The 15,514-nt window shown below is 62.9% G+C and overlaps 3 protein-coding genes across 4 annotated transcripts; 1 reads left to right on the forward strand and 2 right to left on the reverse strand.

The window, feature by feature from the left end:
* Positions 1-6,450: 6,450 nt before the first annotated feature.
* KHK (ketohexokinase) lies at positions 6,451-9,131 on the forward strand. The gene is made up of 8 exons (XM_069011965.1): positions 6,451-6,749; positions 6,826-6,942; positions 7,152-7,286; positions 7,803-7,875; positions 7,966-8,112; positions 8,532-8,620; positions 8,697-8,854; positions 8,959-9,131. Exons 1-8 carry the CDS (start codon positions 6,466-6,468, stop codon positions 9,042-9,044), a joined length of 1,089 nt encoding a protein of 362 aa, XP_068868066.1. The 5' UTR covers positions 6,451-6,465; the 3' UTR covers positions 9,045-9,131.
* Positions 9,132-9,133: 2 nt separating this feature from the next.
* Positions 9,134-11,699, reverse strand: CGREF1 (cell growth regulator with EF-hand domain 1). Its single transcript, XM_069011962.1, has 6 exons — positions 11,042-11,699; positions 10,689-10,782; positions 10,359-10,430; positions 10,106-10,176; positions 9,901-10,022; positions 9,134-9,822 (listed from the first exon to the last, which is right to left on the reverse strand). Exons 1-6 carry the CDS (start codon positions 11,697-11,699, stop codon positions 9,376-9,378), a joined length of 1,464 nt encoding a protein of 487 aa, XP_068868063.1. The 3' UTR covers positions 9,134-9,375.
* PREB (prolactin regulatory element binding) lies at positions 11,549-15,208 on the reverse strand. Of its 2 annotated transcripts, XM_069011964.1 has the most exons (9): positions 15,040-15,208; positions 14,607-14,799; positions 13,489-13,700; positions 13,159-13,239; positions 12,959-13,083; positions 12,401-12,574; positions 12,261-12,333; positions 12,029-12,188; positions 11,549-11,932 (listed from the first exon to the last, which is right to left on the reverse strand). In XM_069011964.1, exons 1-9 carry the CDS (start codon positions 15,172-15,174, stop codon positions 11,838-11,840), a joined length of 1,248 nt encoding a protein of 415 aa, XP_068868065.1. In that variant the 5' UTR covers positions 15,175-15,208; the 3' UTR covers positions 11,549-11,837. The 2 variants fall into 2 exon arrangements, with proteins under 2 accessions (XP_068868065.1, XP_068868064.1); XM_069011963.1 differs by having other exon boundaries at positions 12,959-13,239.
* Between the last annotated feature and the right edge of the window lie 306 nt (positions 15,209-15,514).

Below are 15,514 nucleotides of genomic sequence, written 5' to 3' on the forward strand. Positions count from 1 at the left end.
TGTGGGTAGCCCCATTCTTCCACTTCATCACTTCACTTGGCTGTTTCCTGGCCTGGCCTGGCCTGCCAGGGTGCCGGGGTACTGTGCCCACCACTGCGCCCTGGGAAGGGGCAGGATGGTGGTGGTGGGAGGTCCCAGGGGTATGGATGGTAGCCCAGGCTCCAGGCTGGGTGTGTTTGGGGGTGTTGATCGTAGAACAGACTCCAAGCTGGGTCTGGGGCACTGGCACCTCCTCAGAAATTTAAGCAGTTCCTGTGCTGATACTTCGGTGCAGAAACATCAGGATTTGGGGCCAGGCAGAGGTGGGTGTCCAACCCCAGTTTGTGCCCCAGCTGTCGTGGGAATTCATTAATGGTGAGGTTGGGACTGAGCCTTTTGTCCTCAGGTGCTCTTGGCATCTTCAGTGCCATTGTCAGGTGAGCACCAGGGACACTGTCTGTCTGTCTGTCTGTCTGTGTCTGGGTTCTTCAGCAGTTCGTTGGGGGTTGGTGTGGGAGAGGGCCAGGGCGTGGCTGTTCTGTTAATGCAGCTCCACTATTGGTGATGTGTAAAAAATGCGTGAGAAAATATCATCAAATCACTTTCAGGACCATCCAGTGCTGCCCCCTCCTGTGGGCAGGGACACCTCCCACTGTCCCAGGCTGCTCCAAGCCCCAGTGTCCAGCCTGGCCTTGGGCACTGCCAGGGATCCAGGGGCAGCCCCAGCTGCTCTGGGCACCCTGTGCCAGGGCCTCCCCACCCTCACAGGGAACAATTCCTGCCCAATATCCCATCTAACCCTGGCAGCAGGAAGCCATTCCCTGTGTCCTGGCCCTCCTGGCCCTTGTCCAAAGTCCCTCTCCAGCTCTCCTGGAGTCCCTTTAGGCTGTGGAAGGGGCTCTAGGGTCTCTCCAGAGCCTTCTCCAGGCTGGACATTCCAAGCTCTCCCAGCCTGGCTCCAGAGCAGAGGAGCTTCAGCCCTTGGAGCATCTCCGTGGGCTCCTCTGGACCCACTTTTACCAGTCTGACTTTAGGATCAATGGGATCCCTGCTCACAGCCAGTCATTCTGGCACTGCACAGCCAGGCTCAGGCTCTGGTTCTGTCCTGCCCTGAGGCAGTAAATCCAAACGTGAGCAGATTCTTTGGGAAATTGTTTCTCTGGGATGGCATTCCCACTGTCGGCAGGAGGTGGAGATCCAGAGCCATGACAGTAATTCTTGGGGAGGAGGGAATTGAAAACTACAAAGGGCTCAGTCTTTCTGTATTCTCCCTCCACTGTGTCCACTTGAAAGATTCCCTATCCCATCCTGGGATCATCCCTGGGCAATGACGGCTCTGGCCCCTTACTGCCCATGGGGTGCAAAGGGAAGGAGAGATTCCTGCTGGTGACTTTCTAAGAGTTACCAATCTTACTGGATCATTTTCCTTCTAATCATGAGAAGAAAGAGTTTTATAAGGAAAATGGGCGTGAGAGTCCTCCTACAACTCCTAGAATCATGGAATCATTAGGACTGGAAAAGCCCCCTGCCACCATTGAGTATTCCTGACCATTCCTCCAGCACTGCCAAGGCCACCAGTGATCCCTGTCCCCAAGTGCCACAAGCACACAGCTTTTAAATTCCCCTAGGGATGGGGACTCCACCAGTGCCCTGGGCAGCTGTGCCAGGGCTGGACAGCCCTTTCCAGGAAGGAATTCTTCACAGCGCCCAACCTGAACCTCCCCTGGCACAGCTTGAGGCCATTTCCCCTCGTCCTGTCCCTTTTCCCTGGGAGCAGAGTCTGGCTGCCCCCCCCTGCCAGGGAGTTGTGCAGAGCCAGAAGGTTTCCCAGAGCCTCTCCAGGCTGAGCCCCCTCTCCAGCTCCCTCAGCCGCTTGTTGTGCTCTGGACCCTGTGCCCTTTCACTCCCATGGGACTGTTCTGCCTGTTCTAAGCTGGATCGTTCTCATGGTTACCAGAGGGTTAACCCCCCTCCAGGGTCTGGGGATGGGCAGAGCCGTGCTGGGGTGTGCTGCAGGCTCCTTTTGGCACAGTAGGATGGGGCTGAGGCAGATGAGGAAGATTATCCTTTACCCATCACCCATTAACCTTCACGGTCCATGAATGCTTTCCACCAAGTGGGGTGGACAAGGAACCCACTGAGGAGGGGAAGATCAGCTGCTCTGGATCTGCTGCACCTGCAGATAACCCGGGCAGTGAGAGGGTCCTAATTATCCCTGATAATTAGTCAGGCAAATCGTGTGCCTGAGGATGAGAGGGAGCCCAGGTGTGCAGGGATGTCCCACCTCGGCATCATTAACACCTGACATTGTAATTCCAGGGGAAGAATTGGAATGGAGGGATCGAGTGAGACTAAAATCACAGGTTGGAATGTCGGACATGTTACTCACTCCCAGGCATACCAAGCAACCAGCCACCCCCAGCACAGGGATCAGCACCCCCTGACCTCAAGAACCCCTCCCCCTTGACCTCAGCTCAGGGCTGAGGAATGTAGGGAGCCATGGGATCAGGGTTGGCATTGGGCATTTCCAGAGCTGTAATTCCAAGATATCCAGAGTCTCACTCCTGTGGTTCAGAGGCACCATGATGGCAACTGGAGAGAAAATACCCCAAACACTGACACCACCACAGTTTCAAGATGGGGAACAGCCCTTTTCCTCCTCTAAATTGAAATTAACCAAGGACGTGTGCCTGGGCAGCTGCACAGGGAGTCCTGTCACGGGCCAGTATTAAAGGAAGCTTTGGTGCTAGGCTCTCATATCCATCCGATTTATTGGCACAGATCAATCACAGCATCTCGTGCCTCAAAAGAGGGACCCAGACAAAGAAACCCCTGGGGATTTCATGGAATGATTTGGGTTGGAAGGGACCTTAAAGCTCATCTCACTCCACCCCCTCCCATGGGCAGGGACACCTTCCACTAGACCAGGTTGCTCCAGGCACCTGAAAGAACCCATCCTGTGTGTGCATGTCCATATGTCCATATGTGTGTCTGTCTGTCTGTCCGTGTGTGTGTCCACGTTAAAGGAACTTCCCTGTCCAAACATCCTGGAACCACTCTGGCAGTCACACTTGCAGCACCTGAGCTGCAGCTGCACCCGCCACGTTTCCCCAGTCAGACCAGCTCCCCTCACCAGCTCAGCCCCAGGTTTCCCATCACAGAGTCTCAGATGTCCTAGTCTTCAAAATAATTTAATCTTGGTGCAATAACTAACAACAAAATAATAGCCAGAGGTGGTGCCTCTGAGAAGGGACCCCAAACAAAGGGTCCATAGTCCATCATCATTTTGAGTTGCCTCCAAATTTTCCCCTCATCTCTCGCCTGCTGAGCTATTCCTCTCATACACAGACTCAGGGACTGTCAGATTTGGCCCACAATCAGAGTCTCCACAGCACATTGTCCCTGTGGATGTGACAATCCTGCTCTTCCCAGAACATCCCTGCTGCATATCACCCCTGCAAAAAGCAGCCCGAGAATCTGGACTGATGTTGAGCCATTTTCCTCTTCCCAGCTGGGCTGCACGTGCCAAAGCCCCCAGTTCCACTCCATGTGCCTCCTCCACGCTGGGAGGGGTCCTGCTCCTGGTCTCTGTCCCTGGGTCCCCACAGCAGCCCTGGAATGGCACTGTCCATGCAGGATGATGTAACCACGGGGCTGGGCTGTGTGAGAGAACAACAGCTACCTCAGTCCGTGAGTTGCCTGGAATGTGCATCCCTTGCTCACATTGGTGATGCTCTTCTCCACCATCAGACAGGCATCAGACTTGCTGGATTCCAGGTGTTCCTTCCTTTCCAGCTCCTTCCAGGTGCCTGTTGTGTGGCATTGGAGCTTGGCACTGAGCACAGGCTGGTGCTGCCACTGCACCTGGAGCCACCTGTGACCACCTCTCCTGGGCCCTCATTCCTGTGGTACCTCTCCACAAGTGATTCTGTATCTTAGTCCTTGGCTGCCTCAGTCAGAGGTTTAGTCAATTCTTCCAACCCAGGAATCCACGGCCAACAAAATCCCACACCTCGTATGTGCTTTTTGTGACAAGATGTGGGAGCTTAATCATGTTCTCTCTGGATCTGTCATTCACTGCCCCTTCCCAAAAATGAAGCCTAAATATTTTCCTTTCCTTTTGGCCCAGCTGAGGTTTGGATGGACATGCAGCTGTTCCCTGTTCACAGGGCAACACATCCAGGCACTGCCACCTCTGTCCCATTTGCTACGGATAAACAGGAACCAACTCCACAGAGCTGACTGGCACAGGAATTTTGTACCTTGGTACCTTTTGTACCAGTCTATTAAGAGCCAAAATTCTCTGCAGATTCAAGGGGTCAAACCTTCAACCACCAGAAAACCCCAGCAGAACCTTAAAAGCATTTTCTCATTTCTTCTTTTAAGTATCCAAAGGCTTTTCCTTCCCTCCTCCATGAAGGGGCCATACCAATCATCAGGCACCAGAACCCCTTTCCTGCTTGTGGTGGGACTCTTCAGATCATCCTCCTGGAAGGAAATGAAACCTTTCCCCCAAGTTAATATAAATAACATTAATTTTAAAATTCAAACGGTTTCTTGTTGCTGTACAAGTGCAGCAAACCAGGCACAGGTGATGCCTTCAGTTATGGACAGAACACAGCAATTCCTCAAGAACAACCACAAGTTCTCCTCATTCGGAAAAAGTCTTCAAATATTATGTGCATGTTTACTATCCTCTCACCTTACATGTAGAAAAATGTACTTTTAGAAATACACAGAATAACCACCATTACAAGCACCAGTCCACAGGAATCTTATACAGAGACAAAAATAAAGCAGTGTTTCAGCTGACATTTGCCCTCTGGAGAACCTGCTTCTGGTGTAGGATTTCAACTTTACACTGCAACAACACATCCAGACAGGTACAAACAGCCCATGTTGGAGATGAGGTCCCTCTGGATGCAGACCTCCCTGAATTCCTCTTTTTGGGGAGACCCCACGTGCACATAACCCGAAGTGACCATCTCCTTCCGTGTGTTTGTGCTCCAGACACGGTGTCTGGGCACCAACTGCCTCTTTGGTAGCTGCAAAAGAAACTCTTGAAGTGCCGTGAGGGAATTACCATTAAACACCATCTATAGCACATGACAGAGCCCGGGATTTTAAACAATTTCTCTCTTAATCTTCTAAAATGCTTCAACAACTCTGCCATCAACTTTTTCTCTCTCTCCCAGGTCAGTGAAGCCTCAAATCATCCCCACTGTTCCCCACTGCACAATTTCAGCCAAGAGTGTCCCCTTGCTGCGTTGGAAGTACTAAAAATAGTCATAAAACCCCCTTTGGCTTCAGCCCCCAGCACGCCTTATGAGGGAGTCCAGACGCCTCCAAACCTGACAAGACTCCAAACCCTCCCGTGCCCCTTTACAGGCACCCTCAGTCCCCTGCACACCTTGGATGAGACCCCAAATGCCCCAATTTCCCCTCAGGCTGCTCAGGTCGTGCATTTGCACTCAAACCAATGCAGGAATTTCCCAGACTGGACAAAACGCTGCACCCATAGACAGACTGAGAGAGTTGGAGCAATTTAGTCACAGATCCTGATCCTTGATATTGAATCTGCTCCGGGAATTTTAACACTCACTTTTGGCTCCTCCCTGCTCCAAAGCTCCAGGTGAGCTCACCCAGTGCTGGCAGGTGGGTGTTTGGAGCAGGGAGGGTCTGAAGGGTCACCCAGGGTCACCAAGCTGTTAAGGAAACTTTCCCGTCTGACCATCCCGGAGCTGCCCCGGCAGCCACACCTGACCCACCTCAGCTGGGACCGAAGCTCCTTTGCAGCTGCACCGCCCACCCTTCCCCAGTCAGAACAGTTGCCCTCACCGGCTTGGCCACAGGTTTCCCATTGCAGTCTCAGACATCTCAGTCCTTAAAATAATTTAATCATAGTTCATAAATTAAATAACAAATTAGCAGCCCGAGTCGGTGCCTCCGAGGAGAGACCCCAAAGAAAGGACCCTCTGAGCTCTTACTCCCTCCCAGTCTGAGCGCACGAAAGCCTGGAGTCCTCAGCTCACTCGGTCCTGGTGTCCCGTACCTGGCGGGGCCACAGGTCTCCGGGCCTTTTGTTGTGCGAAGGGTCGGCAGGTCGGGCCCCTCGCCGGGGGCTCCCACGGACAGCTCAGCCCGGAGCTGCCCCGGAGCTGCCAGCACTGAATGTGCTGAACAGCCGTGTCCGTGTGTCCGTGTCCGTGTGTCACGGGGGGGTTGCATGTGTCCGTGTCCGTATCCTTGTGTCCGTGTGTCCTTGTCCGTGTGTCATGGGGGGGTTGCATGTGTCCGTGTCCGTGTGTCCATGTCCACCTGGGCATCCCGGACCACCTCCCGCCCTTCGTGCGCGCGCTGTGCGGCGCGGGGGGCGCGGCCGGGGCGAGCCCTGCATGGCCACGCCCCGAATGGCCACGCCCAATATGGCCACGCCCCCACATGACCACGCCCCATCCGGGCCACGCCCCATCCGGACCACGCCCCATGGCCACGCCCCCTCTGCCACGCCCCCCGAGGGCCCGGTGCGGCGGCGGGCGCCGATTGGCGGAGCGGCGAGGGGGCGGGGACAAAGCGCTGCCCGTGCCCGTTGGGGTCCCGGTCCCTGTCCCTGTCCCTGTCCCGGTCCCGGTCCCGGTCCCGCACCGCAGCGGGATGGCGGCAGAGGCGGGCGGCGCCGCGGGGAAGCGGCGGATCATGTGCGTGGGGCTGGTGTGCCTGGACATCATCAGCGTCGTGGAGTCTTTCCCAGCCGAGGATTCCGACACCAGGTACCGGCAACGGGGGGGTTCCTCCAGTGTCCCCCAGACCGGCCCTGCGCCCACCGCAACCTCCCGCCCCCCGCAGGTGCGTGTCACAGCGATGGCAGCGGGGAGGGAACGCCTCCAACTCCTGCACGGTGCTGTCCCTGCTGGGAGCCCCCTGCTCCTTCATGGGCTCGCTGGCCCCCGGCCCCGCCGCTGAGTAAGTGGAGTGCGGGGCACCGGGCCGACCCGCTCTGAAACTTCTTTGGCCCCTCCGTGTTGCTGCCGCCGGCCCCGACCCTCGGCAGGACGGCGTGGCCGTGGTTCCACGGTTGCCCGCCCGCCTCCGCCACCACCACCACCACCACCAGCGTCCGCCGGGGCACCCGTTCCCGCGGCGCCCCTCATCCCGCTCTCTGTCCCCCAAAGCTTCATCGCGGCGGATTTCAAGCGTCGGGGTGTGGACACGGCGCACGTGGCCTGGCAGCCCCGCGGAGAAGTGCCCTGCGCCTGCTGCCTCGTCAATGCCACGAGCGGCTCCCGCACCATCGTCCTGCACGACACGTAAGGGCCGCAGTCCCGGCTCCAGTGGCCATGGGCAGCGCTGGGCTGTGCCAGCTCGGTTTCACGGGTCCCTCCCGCTGCCTGACGGGGGTACCAAGTGCCAGATGGGGCCGTAATCCCACACACACGGTCACAGCCAATGGCCCCGGCAGCCCTGTCACTTTCGGTGCCGCTGCCAGGATTTTGATGATATCTCCACACAGCCACGCGCTCTGGAGTACAGGACAGCCGGCACGGCCCCATGGCAATAACCTGGATCCCTCAGCTGTGCCAAAGGGTCGGGGTTGTTACGCATGGCTGACCCCCAGGCCCCAACCTGGCCACCACTGGGCTGCCCTTTGACTCCAGCTCAGGGCCCCAGGGGCCATCATTAATTATTCACTCGGGCAGTGCTTCTTCGTCCAGAACCTCTGTCCAGGCAGCATGGGGCCCTCCACGGCCCCTGGAAGTGCCCTTCGCCCCGGCCGCGTGCCAGGCTGAGGGTCCCCCTTCTCCCACCTGGCCTCCGTTCTACAGGAACCTGCCTGACGTAACTGCTCGCGACTTCGAGCGGGTCGATCTTTCCCAATACAAGTGGATCCACTTCGAGGTGAGCCCGAGGCTCGGGGGGTTCCAGAATCTGGGGGATCCCCGGCGCTGGGGAAAGTCCCTCAGGCTGTAGGTGAGCCCGTGTCCGCAGGCCCGGAACGCGGTGGAGCAGGGGGCGATGCTGGAGCGTGTGGAGCGGCACAACCGGGCGGCGGCACCGGGGCGGCGGGTCCGGATCTCGGTGGAGCTGGAGAAGCCGCGGGAGGAGCTGCTGCCGCTGATGGGGCGGGGCCACGTGGTGCGGGGCCGGGCGATGGGGCGGGCGATGGGGCGGGCGATGGGGCCGGGCGATGGGGCCGGGCGATGGGGCCGGGCGATGGGGCCGGGCGATGGGGCGGGATCACCCGTCCGCGGCGCGGCCAAAGGCGTGGCGGGGACGAGCTCAGGACGGGAGTGGTCAGATCTGTGGGGGGCGCGGCCCAACGGGAGTGGGAAGTCCTGGTCCGGGGGAGTCAGGGCTGGGGGGGCTTGGATCTAGGGGTGCAGTCGGGGTCTGGGGATCACAGTTGGGGTCTGAGAATGTGGTCGGGGTGTGATCGGGGGTGCAGGCGGGGTCTGGGAGTTCAGGAGCGGTGTGGGGATGCCACCAGGGCGCACCTAATCCCACCTGGCTGGGGGTGCCGGGGGCTGCCCCCTGCCCCAGCCCCTCTTCCACAGGTGTTCATCAGCAAGGACCTGGCCCGGCACTTCGGGTACCAATCGGCCCCCGAGGCCCTGCGGGGGCTGCGAGGGCACATCCAGCCAGGGTAGGGGGGTACCTGAGAGGGGGCAGGGGGCCGGGGGGCACAGGGTGTGCCCCAGACTCACCTCACACTCCCCCAGGGCCACGCTGATCTGCGCCTGGGCTGAGGAGGGGGCTGATGCCATGGGGCCCGACGGGGAGCTGGTGCACTCGGACGCCTTCCCCCCAGAGACCCTTGTGGACACACTGGGGGCTGGGGACACCTTCAATGCCGCCGTCATCTTTGCGCTTGCAGAAGGTGGGCACAGACATGGCATGGCCACAACATGGCCATGGTTCAGTTTGGCGTGGCCACGGTACGGCCACAGCATGGCCACATCTCATCCTGGGCCCCATCCCCAGGGAGGACCCTGCAGGATGCCCTCACCTTTGGCTGCCAGATCGCGGGCAGGAAATGTGGGATCCAGGGCTTCGATGGCATTGTCTGAGCTTGTGCCTGGAGCCCTCAGCATGCCTCAGGCACACCATATCTCCACTGCACCCAGCAATTCCCCAATAAAACCCCATGTGCACCACTACTGCCTCCTGTGTTCCCCAGCTGTGCCCTAGCTGGGGTCCCACAGCCCCTGGGATGCACTGACCACAGCCAAGGTCACTGGCAGTGCCTCTATTTCTCCATCCAATACATTACAGGGGAGACCACACGGCCCCAGCCCTCCTTGGCCCCAGCAGCCTGGCCACGGGGCATCCCCCGGCCACTCTGTGCCCTGAGCAGGGCAGGGAGCAGCCAGGGCATTGCATCCCACAGCTCCCCACTGCCTACCCCTCCCCAGGGTCCCTCCATGCTGGGGCTGCCTGCCCCTCAGGGGCTTCAGCCTCAGGGGCTTCCTCTTCCTCCGTAGCATCAGTACTGGGGGCTTTGGCCTCAGGGGCTTCTTCTGCCTCCAAGGCCTCAGCACTGGAAGATTCCACCTTGACAGATTCCACCTTGGGGGCTTCATCCTCAGGGGCTCCAGTCTGGGGGTCTCCAGCCTCAATGGCTGCCTGTCCTGGGCTTCTCAACCCCAGGTCCTGCCCAGGCATCTCTGTGCCCTCCCCAGGCACAGCTCCAACCTCTGGCTGCTGCTCTAGGGGGGGCTGTCCTGGGGGTCCCTCGCCCTGGCCAGGCAAGAGCACCTCGGGGGGGTCCAGCAGCTCAGAGGGGTCCAGCAGCCCATCCCCATTCAGGTCCTGCCTTGCCAGGGCTTGGTCCACCAGTGCAGCCACCTGCGGGGATGGGGAACAGGGTGAGGACCCAGCCCAGGGGCTCAAGGGGGTACGAGGAGCCATCCCTGTGGGACCCACCATGTCAGGGTCTGGCTGCCCCCCAGCCTGTGCCAGCACCGTGCCGAGTAACTGCAGCAACTCCAGCCCATCCAGGCGCCTGCTCTGGTCGTGGTCATGGAGCACGAAGAGATAGAGCAGGGCTGTGGGGCATGGGGTGCTGTGGGACTGAGGTCCCTGACCCTACTAGCCCCTCAGTCCCCCATCACCGCCCCGGTGGCCTTACCCTGCTCCCGTGTCATAGCCTCCACGTCCTGCTCCGGTGGCCCCAGGCTCCGCACTGCGCTCCACAGCAGCCTGGGGGGAGCAGGGCTGGGGTGGTGGGAAGCACTGCACCTGCCTCATGGCCCACCGTGCCCCATGGCCAGCTGGGCACTGTCAGTGCCCTCCACCCATCCCTGTGCCCCCCATCCCCAATGCACAGCCCTGGGCCATGGTGGAGCCCCGGTGCTGTGGGGCTCCCCAGGGCAGGGACTCACAGCAGCGCAGGCGACTCCGGGCTCAGCGGGTCGGGATGCGGATCCACGATTGTGGCCACGGGGGACTCAGGCCTGGCCAAGAGACAGGGGGTTTACCTGTGCCCCTGGGGAGGCTGCCCACTCCGGCCTGACGCCCCCCCACCCACGGCCCCTGCAGATCCATGAGTCCCATCCCTCACTGTGCAGCCTCGGACCCCTGTGCTTGCCCACAGCCACATGCCCCTCCCATGGCCATTTGCTCCCTTGTGCTCCACCAGCACCTGTGCCCCTGTATCGTGAAAACAACACACCTCTGCCTTCCCTGTCCCCGCATCCCTGTGCCCCCCGTACCTGCTCCTCCCCGCCCTGGGGGCGGCCCAGGCCGCTGGCCCCAGCAGCAGCAGGATCAGCATCGCTGGCGGGTTCCTCATCCCGCGGCCTCGGGCTGCGGCGGGCCGAGAACACCGGGGTCGGGGGTGGCCCTGCCGGGGGGCCGGGCCCGTGGGAGCCCGGCGCTGGCAGAAGGGCGGGCGCCCCGGGAGCTGCCCCGGTTCCAGCGCGGCGGGGACACGCTTGCACGGAAGGGAGGGTGCGAGGGGCAGCGCGGGGAACGCAGAGCGCGTGGGACCGGCTGGCGCTGCTCACCCAGGGCACCCCCCACGCGCCCAACCCGGTGCCTCCGGTGCCCCCCGGGACCCGCTCACCCAGCCCCGTTCGCGTGTCCGTGCCGCCCGCCCCGCCCCGGGGCCACGTATCCGACACGTCTTGGCACTGCCACCGGGCCCAGGAGCGGCCCCGCCCGTCCCGGGCCCTGCCCTGCCCAGCGCAGCCCGGGGGGAGGAGGGATTGAGCCCCACGCAGGGCAGCGCCGGGGTAACCGGGACCCGGCACCTCCGAACGGGGGCCAGGGATGGGCGCGTGGTCACAGCAAGGGCGGGGTGAGACGCCTCTAAGCGCCCCATGGTACCGGTCAGAGCCGGGCCAGCCCAGCTCGGTGTCACCAACCCCCGCAGCAGCACCACCGAGGGCGTGGGTCGGTCTGTGCCGGTATACACGGGCCCCACTGGCCCTGAGGGCTCTGGGCAGCCCCTGTGCCACTGACAGGCCCCTGAGGGCACAGACAAGCCCCTGAGGGCACACAACGTCCCAGAGTGTGACCAGCAGGATGCCCTCAGCCCCAGGCCCACTCCTCCACCATACATGGACAACTCTGCCTTCATGCTCCAGTTTAATGGCAGCAGCAGGGCGGGCAGGACCCGCTTCTCCTGGGGTAGGAGACCCCCCTGTCCCGGGGCCAGCCCTGCACTGCTGCCAGCACAGTCCCACAGGGATGTGGCCCTGCATGGTGCCCCAGACCCGCATCTGCTCCCCGAGCACCAGCAGGGACAGCGGGGTCTGGGCTGGTCCCTCATGTCCTTCACAGTCTGTGTGGGGTAGGTGGAGGCTGGGGGGGGGGGGGGTCGCTCCTGGCACAAGGTGGTCCCTCCGAGGGCCAGGGGGCTACAGGAAGCCTGGGAACGTGAGCTGCAGCAGCAGGATGGTGGCCACAATGAGCCCAGCACAGAGCAGCAGCAGCAGCCAGACAGGGAGGGAACCTGTGGGACAGACACGGGTGAGAGGAGGCTGCAGCCCCCCCCATGCCAGAGGAGGAGCAGAGGCACCTCAGCCCCGCAGGCAGGCCCCGGACGTACGGCGGGTGGGCAGCAGGTGCAGTTTGCAGCGGCTGTCCACGGCCACGCTGAGCAGGGCAGCCTCGTGGCCCCCCAGCAGCTCCCGCCCGGGCCGGCTCTCAGGGACGAAGGCCACATCGGTCACCACAATGCCGTGGGCCTCCTTCACGTAGTACAATCTCTGGGGGCACAGAAGAGGTGAGGGGCTGCTCAGCAGCCACTGGGGCTGCCCCACACCCCTGCCCCAGCTCACCTGCAGAGAGAAGGCAATGTGGATGGCCACGGAGCCTGTCACTGTGCCCAGTCCCAGGAAGGTGCCCGAATCACTGTGGGGGAGGGTAGTGAGTGGGGGCTGCCATGGCCCCCACCCCACACCCACTGGCCCTGGGGTACCTGATGGAGAGGCAGGAGATCACCTCGGAGCCACAAGGCCGTGTCAGCAGTGGCAGGAAGCTCTTCCCATCCCACTTGGTCAGGTAGCAGGGTGGGGGCCGGCGCTCCCGCTTGTGGGGCACCTGCACTGTGTAGAGCCGCAGAGCCCCGGCACTGCCCTCCACGGCCCCAAACCTGCCGCAGCGGAGAGGGGCACAGGGGGGGCGTGGGGTCCATGGGGAACAGCCTCACCACCACCTCTCTCCCAAGGCAAACCTGGCCCCAGCCCCCTCCCTGCACAGCTGTCAACAGAGCCCATGGAACCCCTTCCCACAGGCGCAGGGCAGGGCAGCAGTCAGGGGTGGCCCATTCCCAGCCCCAGTAGCCCCGCCCCACCCCGGGCCCAGCCCCAGCCCTGATGACCACGGTCCCAGCCCCATAGCCTAGCCCCAGGCCCCTGCCCAGCTCCACGGCCCCACCCGCTCCTCAGCCCCAATGCCCCTCCCTGTCCCCCTGCCCACCTCAGTGCCCCAGCCCCAGCCCTTTGATCCGCCCCCTGGCCCCATCCCCAGCCCTCACCGGCAGGCCTGGTAGCGATAGGCCTTGTCGGGGATGCCGGGCAGGTTCTCGTGCCAGCACAGCCCTGTTACCAGCTGGTCCTGCTGCCACACGCAGCACTGGAAGTCCCTGCCCGCCGTCACCACCTGCCGTACACAGCACAGGGGTCTGAGGCCACTCTGCTGCAGGGCCAGGGAACCAGGGAGCCATCTGACACCCACCTTGTTGTCAGGGCCCAGTGCGATGTCCTCAATCTCCCCGTCGTGGGCTCTGAACTCCAATGTCTTCTTCATGCTGGGGAACTGCAGGGGCAGAGCTGGCGTGGGGCTGGGCACGGGCCAGGCCCTGCCACGGTCCCGGGCAGGTGTGGGGGGAGCAGCCTTAGGTAACCGCAGGCACTGCCAATCCAGCCATCCCTGCCCATGGTGTGCTGCCGCGGGCACAGCGATGCCGCCCTCTGCTCTTCCGTGTCTGTCCCAGCCCCCCATGCCCGCCCTGCTCCCTGCTGCCCACCCCGGCTCCCCCTGTGTCCCCCAGCCCGCCGTGCCCACCTCCCAGAGGCGCAGGAAGCCATCAGCCCCACCGGTGGCAAGCAGGGCTCCGTCGGCGCTGAAGCGCACAGCCTTCTGCAGGGCGTCGGGGCTGAAGTCGGTGCGCACACGCTGCAGGCTCTCCACCCTCACCTCGCGGGCCCGGCTCTGCGCGCTCCCCTGGGCCCCCCCGCCGGGGCCTCGCCGCCGCCGCACGCCCTTCTCCCCACTGCCTGCGGGCCGGGACACGGGCCTGACGGGGTGGCACCGCGGGCACAGGTGCCACGGGAGGTCCCAGGCAGTGCCCATCCCCAAAACACCTCACAGCCCCACAGCTCCCCACACCCGGTCCGTGGCACCCAGGTTGGACATGGGAGGTTCAGGGCGGGCACAAGGCAGCGGGGGGCTTCCATCCCCAAAGCTCCCCACAGCACCCAGGACACGCACGGGGGGGAGAGGGGGGGCAGGTCCAGAGGGCTCCAGGACAGCATCCAATCCCCAAACTCCACATGGCACCCCGGGCAGGCACAAGGAGGCGGGTTCAGGGCAGACATACCGCAGGTGCAGGCAGGGATGGAGGGGCTCAGGGCAATGCCCATCTCCAAGCCACCCCACAGAACCCCAGCTCCCCACACCCTGCCCTCCAGCACCCAGGGCAGGCACGGGGAAGATCCAGGGTGGGCATGGGAGGTCCACAGCTGTAGCCCATCCCCAAAGTACCCCACAGCTCCCCACACTCTGCTCACAGCATCTGTGGGTGGGGGGGGTGCAGGGGGGCTCCAGGGCAGCGTCCCATTCCCAAAGCTCGCCATGGCACCCAGGACAAGCACACACAAGCAGGTTCAGGACAGGCAGACAACGGTTCAGGGCAGTGCCCCATCTCCAAGCCACCCCACAGACCCCCACATCCCGCCCCATGGCACCCAAGGTAGGCAAAGGGAGGGGGATACAGCGCAGGCACAGAGGAGATCCAGGGTGGGCATGGGGTTGTTGACAGAATGCCTCATGTCCAAAACACCCTTCAGCCCTCCCCACAGCACCCAGGGCAGGCAGGAGGGGAATTCAGGGCCATCCCCAAAGCACAGCAGAGCCCCGAAAGCAAGTCCCTTACACCGAGTTCCGGTGAACCGGTGTCTCACCGTCTTTCCCGGCGGTGCCCGGGCCCTCGGGCTCCTGTACGGTGAAGCGCAGGATGTGGCAGCTGTTGTCCTGCCCGGCCGCAATGACGTCCCCGGCCAGCGCCATGGTCATGGTGGCGCGGGTCTCGGTGTCGTGGCAGTGCAGCAGCGACGCGCTGAGCTGCCCCCCGATCTGCTCCAGCTGCAGGAAGTGCTGCGGGCCGGGAGGGCTCGGTCACGGCCCCCGCCCGCGGGTTCCCCAGGACACCCGCTCCGGCTTCCCCCACGTGAACCGGGCCTCTCTGCGACTCCCACAGCTGCAGCCCGGGCGCCCCAAGCCCCCCAGCCCCTCGCCACGCTCAGAGCTGTCCCCAGTCACACCCGGGCCCTTCCAAACCCCTCAGCCTCCCACGCGCCCCCTCTGCCCCACACCCCCGTCCCCGCTCCCGCGCACCACGCCATTGCGGATGCCGGTCTTGGCGGCGCCTCCGCCGCCGGCGGTGATGGCGAGGGGCCGCCGCGGGTGCAGGCGGACGGTGTAGAGCGGGAACGGCGCCCGGTAGAGCTCGGCGGGCCGCCGCGGCGCCATGACAGCGACGCGACGTCAGCGCGCTGTTGCGTCACGTCGCAGTCAGGCGCCAGGGGCGTGGCTAACGGCGCGCGAGACACGGCGGCGCGAGGGGCAGCGAGGGCGGCCCTGGGCTGGGGAGGGGCCCGAGGACGGTGGGAGCTCGCAGGGGGAAACGGGGATCCTTGGCCCCATGTGGGACAGTGGGGACACCCCAGTGCTTGGGGAAACGGGGGCTCCTCCGTACTTGGCGAGACGGCGGTCCGGTAGCTCCATGGGGACTGACTGGAAAAATGGGGCGCCTGGGGGCTACTGGGGGGCAGTGGGAATGCCCCAGTGACTGGGGAGATGGCAGTCGCGT

The sequence above is a fragment of the Aphelocoma coerulescens genome, chromosome 3, assembly GCF_041296385.1.
Source record: "Aphelocoma coerulescens isolate FSJ_1873_10779 chromosome 3, UR_Acoe_1.0, whole genome shotgun sequence".
Classification (NCBI taxonomy): Eukaryota; Metazoa; Chordata; class Aves; order Passeriformes; family Corvidae; genus Aphelocoma; species Aphelocoma coerulescens.

Excerpts from the sequence above, each read along its gene's own strand:
- KHK (XM_069011965.1), top strand. The coding sequence starts at position 6,466 with ATGGCCACGCCCCCTCTGCCACGCCCCCCGAGGGCCCGGTGCGGCGGC. Across the intron at positions 7,287-7,802 it reads ACCATCGTCCTGCACGACAC|GAACCTGCCTGACGTAACTG; the intron begins GTAAGGGCCGCA and ends TCCGTTCTACAG. Across the intron at positions 8,113-8,531 it reads TGATGGGGCGGGGCCACGTG|GTGTTCATCAGCAAGGACCT; the intron begins GTGCGGGGCCGG and ends CCTCTTCCACAG.
- CGREF1 (XM_069011962.1), bottom strand. The coding sequence starts at position 11,699 with ATGCGGGTCTGGGGCACCATGCAGGGCCACATCCCTGTGGGACTGTGC. Across the intron at positions 10,783-11,041 it reads GGACACGCGAACGGGGCTGG|CCCGAGGCCGCGGGATGAGG; the intron begins GTGAGCGGGTCC and ends GGCCCGCCGCAG. Across the intron at positions 10,023-10,105 it reads GGCTATGACACGGGAGCAGG|CCCTGCTCTATCTCTTCGTG; the intron begins GTAAGGCCACCG and ends CATGCCCCACAG.
- PREB (XM_069011963.1), bottom strand. The coding sequence starts at position 15,174 with ATGGCGCCGCGGCGGCCCGCCGAGCTCTACCGGGCGCCGTTCCCGCTC. Across the intron at positions 14,800-15,039 it reads CCGGCATCCGCAATGGCGTG|CACTTCCTGCAGCTGGAGCA; the intron begins GTGCGCGGGAGC and ends CCCGGCCCGCAG. Across the intron at positions 11,933-12,028 it reads GCACCTGCTGCCCACCCGCC|GTTCCCTCCCTGTCTGGCTG; the intron begins GTACGTCCGGGG and ends TCTGTCCCACAG.